Below are 11687 nucleotides of genomic sequence, written 5' to 3' on the forward strand. Positions count from 1 at the left end.
GGGGGAGGAAGGGGGTGGGGGATGGGGAGGGAAAGGGGAGGAGAAGGGGAGGAGGAAGGAGAAAGGGAAGTTTATTCCCTTGCACAGAAAACTGGCACTTCTGAGGTCAGACCAACATCTACTGAATGCCTGCAGTGCGCCCTGACAACGACTGTGCCGAACAGTCTGTGAAGTCAGACTTCTTGAGCTTATGCCTAATTCCTACCAGTCGACCGTAGACTTTCTGGCAAGTTGTCCCTTTATAGCACGTTTTCGTATCTGTCAAACTTGAGAGGTGGGGCTGGGAGGGAAGGGAGTCATAAATCCGCATCTGCCTCCTGAGGCTGTCGTGAAGACGAAATGAAGGCGGCAACAGGAACGTGGTGATGGCCAAGTCAGCCTGAGTCACTGTTATTAGACAGAGGCTCTGTGGGAGGTGTTGGTACAACAGACACTTAAACGCCCTAAAATAGGCTCAAGGATGATGAAAGAGCCCAACTTTCTAGAAGAAGAAGAAAAAAAAAAAAAAACACCACTGAGGCTTCTGGGAAAATGCAATCTCATGCAGTGAACTGACACGTTGTTTTCCTGAAACATGGACATGGGGGTGAAAGCTAGAGGATTCTCTCTGACCTGGAGAATTGCAGAATTTCAACAAATAGATGGACGTTGACTAACATGGATAGAGTGAGTTTACTGTCACCTAACCCTAGAAAAGCCTTTGCAGAAGCCAGGCGTGACAGCATGTGCCTATGGTCGGAGCTACTCAGGAGGCTGCAGCGGGCAGATCTCTTGAGCCTAAGAGGTCAAGATCAGCCTGGGCAACGTATCAAAACCCCATATCTACCAAATAAAAATACAAAAATTAGCTGCGCGTGATGGCTCATGCCTGTCCGTCCTAGAGGGGCCAATGGTTTGAGCCCAGGGGGTCGAGGCTGCAGTGAGCCATCATCGTACCACTGCACTCCAGCGTGGGCAACAGGGCGAGACTCTGTCCCTCTCAATAAATTAAATAAATAAGCAAATGTTTCAAAAATGAAAAGAAAGCCTTTGGAATGCTCAGAGTTCCTTGTCTGAATAAATGGGCTTTCAGACCGGGTGCAGTGGCTCACGCTTATAATCCCAGCACTTTGGGAGGCGGAGGCAGGAGGATCACTTGAGGTTGGGAGTTCGAGACCAGCCTGGCCAAGATGGTAAAACCCCATCTTTACTAAAAATACAAATATTAGCCGGGTTTGGTGGTCAGCACCCATAATCCCAGCTACTCGGGAGGCTGAGGCACAAAAATCACTGGAACCTAGGAGGCGGAGGTTGCAGTGAGCCGAGATCCATCTCAAAAAAATATAAAATAAAATAAATAAATGGCTTTCGTGAGTAGATGCACAGTCTCCCAATTAGAAGTGTTCATGGGTATGATACCGTAGGTGTTTTACAACGGAACAGTTGGCTGCTTGAATGTTGAGGTACTTTTCACAGCCATTACTCTGGGAATAGAGTAACTTAGGAGGGATCTAAATGTTACCCTTTCTTTTCTCTTTCAGAACTGATTGCACATTTGCACCCTCCGACTCAAGGTAGGGAGACCATCTCTTAATTTGTTAAAGTCTCACATGCTAGCCCCACCCCTTAAGCAATATTATATTCCTGAAGTCCCTTGCCCTTTCTTGCCATCTCACCCTTTCCTCTGCTGTTCTTGTGGCATGAAAGGCCCTCCGTTGCCAGGTCTGGGGACTCAGGCCTGTCATTCCAGTACTTTGGGAGACCAAAGCGGGAGAATCACTTGAGCCCAAGAGTTCAAGACAAGCCTGGGCAACATAGCAAGACCCTATCTCTACTAAAAACACAAAAATTGCCGAGGTGTGGTGGTGCGAACCTGTAATCCCAGCTACTCGGGAGGCCGAGGTGAGAGGATCACTCAAGCCCAGGAGATTAAGGCTGCAGTGAGCTGTGATCACAACTCTGCACTCCAGCCAGGGCAACAGAGTGAGAGCCTGTCTCAAAAAAAAAAAAAAAAAGACCATTCGTGGTCACAGCAGCCAAACCATGTTTCAAGATCCAGTTCAGTTCGCTATTTGAGTTTTCCTCCCTTGCCCCTCCAAAAACTGTTCTCTCCTCCATTGTAACTAACATCAGCATTCGTGCCGCAGCTTTTGTTTGTTCATTATTTTATTTTATTTTTAGTTAACAAATAATAATCGTATATATTTGTGGGGTAGAATTGGATATTGTGATGTATTTTTACACTGAGGAATGGTTAAATCATGCTGAGTAACATACCCATCACCTCACATACTTATTTTTTTATGGTCAGAACATTTAAAGTTTAATTTTTTTGGCCGGGCTCAGTGGCTCACGCCTGTAATCCCAGCACTTTGGGAGGCTGAAGTGGGCACATCATGAGGTCAGGAGTTCGAGAGCAGCCTGGCCAACATGGTGAAACTCTGTCTCTACAAAAAAATACAAAAATTAGCTGGGCGTGGTGGTGGGCACCTGTAATCCTAGCTACTCGGGAGACAGACAGGAGAATCATTGGAACCTGGGAGGCAGAGGTTGCAGTGAGCAGAGATCACGCCATTGCACTCCAGCCTGGACAACAGAGCGAGACTCCAGCTAAAAATAAATAAACAATAAAATCAAATCTAATCTTTAGCAGTTTTGAAATTTAATAGTCACCATGCTGTCCAATAAATCTCTAAAACTTATTCCTCCAGTCTAACTGAAACTCTATGACGCTTAACATCTCCCTAGTCCCCATGCCACACCCCCAGCCTCCAGTAACCACCATTCTACTCTCTACTTCTATGAATTAAACTTCCGAAAAAAGCATTGGTAGTTTTTATTGTTTGCTTGCTTGTTTGATAAATTGAACAGCCTTATCGAGGTACAATCTACATTCCATAAAATTCATCCATTTTAAAGTTTACCATTCAACAATTTTTAGTAAATTTACAGGCTGGGCACCGTGGCTCGGCCTGTAATCCCAGCACTTCGGGAGACTGAAGCAGGAAGATCACTTGAGCCTGGAAGTTCAAGACCAACCTGGGCAACATAGCGAGACCTTGCCTTAACAAAAACTAAAAAAATTAGCCAGGTGTGGGGGCACACACCTGTAATTCCAGCTACTCAGGAGGCTGAAACAGGAGGATCGCTTAATCCCAGGAGTTTGAGGCAGCAGTGAGCCGTGATCATGCCACTGCACTCCAGCCTGGATGACAGAGTGAGATCCTGTCTCTTTAAATTAAAAAAGAAAAAAAGAGAGAGAGAGAGGCCGGCACTGTGGCTCACGCCTGTAATCCCAGCACTTTGGGAGGCCGAGGCAGGCGGATCACGAGGTCGGGAGATCGAGACCATCCTGGCTAACATGGTGAAACCTCGTCTCTACTAAAAATACAAAAAATTAGCCAGACCTGGTGGCTGGCGCCTGTAATCCCAGCTACTCAGGAGGTTGAGGCAGGAGAATGGCGTGAACCCTGGAGGCAGAGCTTGCAGTGAGCTGAGATCGCATCACCGCACTACAGCCTGGGCGACAGAGTAAGACTCGGTCTCAAAAGGAAAAAAAAAAAAAGATTAGAACAAAATGCTTGTCCACTTTCTCATCATAACTTCTCCATGTGCCCATGATTACCTCATCTCCATTCCTCTCCTGTCTCTAAAAAGAAAAAGAAAAAAGGAGCCCAGAGTTTCGGCTTAGGGAAGTCAGGTGTGCAGCTGCTAGAGGACTTCCATGAAAAGGAAGCCAGCAACTCCAGTTTGCTTCCAGCCCTGGGTTGAACTAAGGCTTCCTTTGATATTCACTTGTATCTTCCACCACACACAGGAAAGGCAGTTAGTGAGACCAGCTAACTGTCATTACTTTTAGTGGCAAAAACCGCGATTCCTTTTGCTGCAACCTAATACATGCAGATATGGAGGGATGTATGAGAAGCACGGTGCAGATCATCAAGATAGACATTTAAAAGTCAATTCCCTTTGTCCGGCTGGACGCAGTGGCTCATGCCTGTCACCCCAGCACTTTGCCAAGATGGATGGATTCCAGGAGTCCAGGAGTTCGAGACCAGTCTGGGCAACATGGCAAAACCTCGTCTCTACAAAACATATAAATATTAGCCAGGCGTGGTGGTATCCACCTGTAGTCCCAGCTACTGGGAGCCTGAGGCAGGAGGATCACTTGAGCCTAGGAGTCTGAGGCTGCAGTGAGCCATGATTGCACCACTGCACTCCAGCCTAGGCAACAGAGCTAGATCCTGTCTCAAAAATAAAAAATAAAAATGAAAAAAAAAAAAATCACTTTGTAAGCCGGCCCTACATTCAGTGTGTCTTGTCTTTTTTTTTTTTTTTTTTTTTTTTTTTTTTTTTTTGACAGAGTCTTGCTCTGTTGCCCAGGCTGGAGTACAGCAGTATGATCTTGTCTCACTGCAACCTCTGCCTCCCGGATTCAAGAAATTCTCTGCCTCAGCCTCCTGAGTAGCTGGGATTACAGGTGCCCGCCACCATGCCCAGCTAATTTTTGTATTTTAGCAGAGAAGGGGTTTCACCATCTTGACCAGGCTGGTCTTGAACTCCTGACCTCGTGATCCACTCGCCTTGGCCTCCCAGAGTGCTGGGATTACAGGCGTGAGCCACCATGCCCAACCCAACGTGTCTTTTCTTTTCCAGTGATCTCCCATGAACCCTGCATCTTCCCGTTTACCTATGGTGATGTCACCTACTACAGCTGCATCTCCACCCACAGTGACTTTGACTGGTGTTCTCTTGACAAGAAATTCCAAGGCAGGTGGCGCTACTGCACAGGGCTGGGTGAGTACCCTGGGTTGGACTGTCCTAGACGGCCAGGACCCAAGAAGTAGTGAATAGCAGCTGGCTACATGGTTTTTGGTGTCAGACAGACTTGAGTTCAAATCCTGACTCCTTTACAAAATTTTAATTGCTTTGAAAATAGCTCAGTGTGGTCAACAAAGCATGGTTTGGCCGGGAGCAATGGCTCATACCTGTAATCCCAGCACTTTGGGAGGCCAAGGTGGATGGATCAGCTGAGGTCAGGAGATCGAGACCAGCCTGGCCAACATGGTAAAACCCCATCTCTACTAAAAATACAAAAATTAGCCAGGTGTGGTGGTGTATGCCTGTAATCCCAGCTACTCAGGAGGCTGAGGTAGGAGAATTTCTTAAACCCAAGAGGAGGAGGTTGCAGTGAGCCAAGATCATGCCACTGCACTCCAACCTGGGTGACAGAGTGAGACTCAGTCTCAAAAAAACATGAAAAGTAGCATGGTGTGCCGTTAGTTCAGCAATGATTACACTTAAAACTCTCAGGAAGGCTGGGCACAGTGGCTCATACCTGTAATCCCAGCACTTTAGGAGGCCGAGGTGAGTGGACCACAAGGTCAAGAGATCGAGACCATCCTGGCCAACATGGGGAAACCCCATCTCTACTAAAAATACTAAAATTATCTGGGCGTGGTGGCAGGCACCTGTAGTCACAGCTACTCAGGAGGCTGAGGCAGGAGAATGACTTGAACCCGGGACTTGGAGGTTACAGTGAGCTGAGATCACGCCACTGCACTCCAGCCTGGTGACAGAGCAAGAATCCATCTCATAAAAACAAACAAACAAACAAACAAACAAAAAAGTCTCTCAGGAAATGTGAGTTAGTACAACCACTGTGGAGAACAGTTTGGAGGTTCCTCAAAAAACTGAAAACAGAGCTGCCATACTGTTACCAGATGGAAGGTCTTGACAGTCAGTTGTCCAGGTTCTTAGCGTGTTGAACAAAGAATCAAACAAAATGCACAAACAAAGCAACAAAAGACAAACAAAGCAGCAAAAGAATGAGTAATGACAGCACAGATTTATTGAAGCAAAAGTACACTCCACAGGGTGGGAGCTGGCTTGAGCAACAGGCTCAAGCACACCAATTACAATGCCCTCTAGCGTTCTCATGAGGCTAGAAGAATTAGGTAACACCCCTAGGTACCCTTTAGAGGCCTCCAATTGGTTACACCTTATGAAGGATTTGCCCATGACCAATCAGAGGCTGAAGTGGAGATTTGGCCCAGTCAATCAGAGGCTGGAATGGAGACTACTGTCTTGTTATCATAGGAGTGAGGATGTGATCTGGATGCTGCCTAATCTTGCCTAAAACTGGCTGCACCTGCTTTTCTTTTACTTATACCTTAACCTTTGGTTACCCTATATCCCTGTTCTACAGCCTCAATACGATCCAGCAATCCCACTCCTGGGTATATTCCCAAAAGAAAGGAAGCTCATATGTCAAAGAGACATCTGCACTCCCATATTTATTGCAGCACTGTTCTCAATAGCCAAGATTTGGAAGCAACCAAGGTGCCTGTCAACAGATGAATGCATAAAGAAAATTTGGTACATATGCATAATGGAGTACTATTCAGCCATAAAAAAAGAATGAGATCCTGTCATTTGCAACAACATGAATGGAGGTCATTTTGTCAAGTTAAATAAGCCAGGCACAGAAAGAGAAACTTCTCGTGTTCTCACTTACTTGTGGGAGCTAAAAATAAGAACAATTGAATTCATGGAGACAGAGAGTAGAAGGATGGTCATGAGAGGCTAGGAAGAGGGAATGGGGTGGGGAAGTGGAGAATGACTAATGGGTAAAATAAATAATTAGAAAGAATAAATAAGATGTAGGCTGGGCTCAGTGGCTCACACCTGTAATCCCAGCACTTTGGGAGGCCAAGGCAGGTGGATCACCTGAGGTCAGGAGTTCGAGACCAGCCTGACCAACATAGTGCAACCCCATCTCTACTAAAAACACAAAAATTAACCAAGCGTGGTGGTGGCACCTGTAATCCCAGCTACTCGGGAGGCTGAAGCAGGAGAATCACTTGAACATGGGAGGCAGAGGTTGCAGTGAGCCAAGATTGCACCACTGCACTCCAGCCTGGACAACAAGAGTGAAACTGTCTCCAAAAAAAAATAAACAAATAAATAAAAGAATAAATAAGATCTAGTATTTGATGGTACAATAGGGTGACTATAGTCAATAACAATGTATACAGTTTGAAATAGCTAAAAGAGTATGATTGCATTGTCTGTAATACAAAGGATAAATGCTTGGGGTAATGGATACACAATTTACTTTGATGTGATTGTTATGCATTGTATGTCTGTATCAAAGTATCCCCTATACTCCATAAATATATATGCCTACTAAGTACCCACATAAATTAAAAATTAAACAATTTTTTGAACTGTCTGTGTTCATAATTCTCCCTCTGCCCCCATTTTTCCTGCAGATTCTCCTCAGTGTGTCTTCCCCTTCATCTTCAGACAAAAAGTCATTCACAATTGCACCAAGGAAGGCTATATTCTGAATCGGAGTTGGTGTTCATTGACAAAAAATTACGATAAAGATAGGAAATGGAAGCAATGTTCTCCTCAGAAGTAAGCTGGTTGGGGAACGGTGGAATGGGGGATCCTACAGATCTTTTTTTTTTTTTTTTTTTGGAGACGGAGTCTCGCTCTTATTGCCCAGGCTGGAATGCAATGGCGCGATCTTGGCTCACTGCAAAATCCGCCTCCCGGGTTCAAGCGATTCTCCTGCCTCAGCCTCCCGAGTAGCTGGGATTACAGGCATGCGCCACCACACCCGGCTAATTTTGTATTTTTGGTACAGACGGGGTTTCTCCACGTTGGTCAGGCTGGTCTAGGAACTCCCGACCTCAGGTGATCTGCCCGTCTCGGCCTCCCAAAGTGCTGGGATTACAGGCATGAGCCACCGCGCCTGGTCCCATATAGATCTCCTAAAGTGAAAATCCTCTGGAGTAAGGGAGTGGGGAGCTTGCAGCTTAGATTAACTGGTAATGGCTTAGACCAGCAGTTGGCAAACATTTCCTGTGAAGGGCCCAATAGTAAACACCTTAGGCTGAGCAGATCATGTGGTCTCTGTCACAAATACTCAACTCTGCCATTGCAGCACAAAAGCAGCCACAAGCAAGACAAAAACAAATGAATGGGCCGGGTGTGGTGGCTCACGCCTGTAATCTCAGCACTTTGGGAGGCCGAGGCAATAGGATTGCCTGAGGTCAGGAGTTCGAGACCAGCCTGGCCAACACGGTGAAACCCCATCTCTACTAAAAATACAAAAATTAGCCGGGCATGGTGGCGGGTGCCTGTAGTCCCAGCTCCTCAGGAAGCTGAGGCGGGGGAATCGCTTGAACCCAGGAGGCAGAGGTTGCGCCACCACACTCCAACATGAGCAGCAGAGCAAGACTCCGTCTCAGAAAAAAAAAAAAAAGAAAAAAGAATGTGGCTGTGTTCCAATATTTTTTTTTTTAAACAGGGACTCAGTCACCCAGGCTGGAGTGCAGTGGTGCAATCACAGCTCACTGCAGCCTCAACCTCCCAGGATCAAGCGATCCTCCCACCTCAGCCTCCCAAGTAACTGGGACCACAGGCACATGCCACACACAGCTTGTGTTCATCAACAAAAATTTACAACAAAGATGGAAACATCTTTGGCTAATTTTTTCATTTTTAGAGACCGGGGTCTCGCTGTGTTGTCCAGGCTGGTCTTGAATTTCTGGGTTCAAGCGATCCTCCCTCCTCAGCCTTCCAAACTGCTGAGATTACAGGCATGAGCCACTGTACCTGGGCCAATAATATTTATGTATCCTGAGATTTGGATCTCATATAATTTTTAGGTATGGAAAAGTATTAGTTGCCTTTTCTTTTTTTTTTTGGTCAACCATTTAAAAATGAGAAAACCATTACCTCATGGCATGGGCTGTACAAACACTGACAGTGGGTTGGGTTGAAGTTGGCCACTGGGCCCTACTAAAAAGACCTCTGACCTCTGGCTTGGATGATCAGTCCTTGATCCCAGACTGGTGAAGAAATAAGTTTAGTTTCCATTGAAAAGAGGCCAGGCACAATGGGTTCACACCAGCAATCCCAGCACTTTGGGAGGCCAATGTGAGAGGATCACTTGAGTCCAGAAGTTGGAGACCAGCCTGGGCAACATAGTGAAACCCCCATGTCTACAAAACTAAAAAAAAAAAAAAAATTAGGCCAAGTACAGTGGCTCATGCCTGTAATATCAGCACTTTGGGAGGCCGAGGCAGTAGGATTACCTGAGGTCAGGAGTTTGAGACCAGCCTGGTCAACATGGCAAAACCCCATCTCTACTAAAAATACAAAAATGAGCCAGGCGTGGGGGTGGGCGCCTATAATCCCAGCGACTCAGGAGACTGAGACAGGAGAATTGCTTGAACTCCGGAGGTGGAGGTTGCAGTGAGCCGAGATCACACCATTTCACTCCAGCCTGGATGACAGAGCAAGACTCCGTCTCGAAATAAATAAATAAATAAATATTAGCTGAGTGAGCATGATGGTACTGCACTCCAGCCTGGGTGACAGAGTAAGACCCTGTCTCAAAAAGAGAAAAGAACCCAGTCTCTACTAAAAATACAAAAAAAAAATTAGCTGGGCATGGTGGCGGGCGCCTGTAGTCCCAGCTACTCGGAAGGCTGAGGCAGGAGAATGGTGTGAACCCGGCAGGCAGAACTTGCAGTGAGCCAAGATCGCGACACTACACTCCAGCCTGGGCAACACAGCGAGACTCCGTCTCAAAAAAAAAAGAAAGAAAGAAAAAAGAAAAGAAAGAAAAGAGAAGAAAAACACAAGAGAAAGAGAAAAGCAGAGTCAGGAGACATGGGAGAGTCCACGCATCCCTGTGCTCTGTGTTATTTAGTGAGGATTTGATTGATCACAATAAGCTCTGGCCACCATGCTGAGTAATTCCTGCCCAGCACCTCATTTAACCTTCACTGTGACCTCAGGAAGGGACTATAGGAATCATCATGCCCATATACCAGTGAGGAAACAGGCTTGGGAGTCTTGGGTTCTGCCCAAACCCAGGTGTCAAATCCCGTCACCTTAATGAGATGTTATTCAAAGACCACTCACGAATAGGCACCATTAAATGAATCCCTACTATAAACTCTATTATAAGCGTCTCGCTCATTACCTCTCTCTCCATCAAAACTGCCATTTTATGTATATGGAAATGGACGTGGCAAGCCTGGACGCCTTAGCCCATTGGCCTCTAAGAGATGAAACCTCAGACAGAACCCAGGGTCAGGGGTGGTTAAAGTCAGTATTCATCCTTACCAACAGCAAGATGCGCTTGTCAGAACTCAGAGCCATTTATTCAGAAACATCTTTGGAGTCATTATTCACAACATCAGTGGCACAGAGACAAAGATTCCTGTGGGGCATTTCGGTTTTGGGGGGTTTATTAATTTTTTTTTTTTTTTTTTTTTTTTTTGAGACAAGTTTCGCTCTTATTGCCCCAGCTGCGGTGCAACAGCACGATCTCGGCTCACTGCAACCTTCACCTCCCTGGTTCAAGCCATTCCCCTGCTTCAGCCTCCCGAGTTACTGGGATTACAGGTGTGTACCACCACGCCCGGCTAATTTTGTATTTTTAGTAGAGATGGGGTTTTGCCATGTTGGCCAGGCTGGTCTTGAACTCCTGACCTCGGGTGAGCCACCTGCCTCAGCCTCCCAAAGTGCTGGGATTACAGGCAGGAGCCAACACGCCTGGTCTCATGTTTGAAATTTTTTTATTTCCATAGGTTATTGGGGAACAGGTGGTGTTTGGTTATCTGAGTAAATTCTTTAGTAGGGATTTGTGAGTTTCGGTGCACTCGTCACCCGAGCAGTATTATCCCTCACCCTCTTCCCATCCTTTCCTCCTGAATCCTGTGGAGCATTGCATTCGAATCAAGCTGAGTGACTGCTTTTCCCTGTTTGCACTGTGAGGCTGGAAAGTGACTGTGTTCACCGTTCTGTTGGGGACTCCAGAAACATCACAGCACTATTAGGGACTTGGGCGTAGCCACTGTGTTGTTTGAGATGTGCAAAGGGTCTCGCTTCCCCACCTCCTCCTGACCCCTTACTGGCGTTTCCCCACCTCCTCCTGACCCCTTACTGGCTTTGTTGAGCCTTGAACCTTCTCTGGAGTTGGGCCAGAAGTTAATTATTCCTAGGCTGCTCTGCAGCTTCATTCACTTTCTTGGTAAGACGCCAGGCAGCTGCTCAGGTTTCCACACCTGGCTTTCCATTGCTCGTTGCTCACCTGCAGCTTTTCATTACCTTAGAGTATCCGTGGTGCTTGGCCAGCGCCCTCCAGTCCCACTGTTCATACAGCTACTGTTTCCTCGGGACTTTTCTTTTTTTATTCTTATTTTTTATTTTATTTATTTATTTATTGAGACAGAGTTTCAATCTTGTGGCCCAGGCCAGAGAGCAAAGGCGCGATCTCAGCTCACTGCAACCTCCGACTCTCAGGTTCAAGCGATTCTCCTGCCTCAGCCTCCTGAATAGGTGGGACTACAGGCACCTGCCACCACGCCCAGCTAATTTTGTAATTTTGCATTTTTAGTAGAGACAGGGTTTCACCATGTTGTTCAGGCCTCAGGTGATCCGCCCGCCTCGGCCTCCCAAAGTGTTGGGATTACAGGTGTGAGCCACTGTGCCCGGACTTCCTCGGGACTTTTCAAGTCCCTGAAACCTCGTATGAGCTAGCACATGCTCCTCCGTGAGAATTCCATCTCAATGCAACACCATATAAATATAGGGAGCAAAATGTTAGTAGTATTCCCTCTCACATTCCCTTGTCTCTTCCTATTCCCTTCCACAGCAAAAAAAAAAAAAAAAAAATCTAG

The 11687-nt window shown here is 46.4% G+C and overlaps 1 protein-coding gene across 1 annotated transcript in view; it reads left to right on the plus strand.

The window, feature by feature from the left end:
• BSPH1 (binder of sperm protein homolog 1) overlaps positions 1-7405 on the plus strand; it is a 40961-nt gene extending 33556 nt beyond the window's left edge. Inside the window, exons 3-5 of the mRNA XM_017888832.1 lie at positions 1521-1553; positions 4636-4776; positions 7254-7405. Of these exons, the coding sequence (XP_017744321.1) occupies positions 1521-1553; positions 4636-4776; positions 7254-7405 (326 nt within the window). The remainder of the gene's footprint in view (positions 1-1520; positions 1554-4635; positions 4777-7253) is intronic.
• The last annotated feature ends 4282 nt before the right edge of the window (positions 7406-11687 follow it).

The sequence above is a fragment of the Rhinopithecus bieti genome, unplaced genomic scaffold, assembly GCF_001698545.2.
Source record: "Rhinopithecus bieti isolate Rb0 unplaced genomic scaffold, ASM169854v2 scaffold_574, whole genome shotgun sequence".
NCBI lineage: Eukaryota > Metazoa > Chordata > Mammalia > Primates > Cercopithecidae > Rhinopithecus > Rhinopithecus bieti.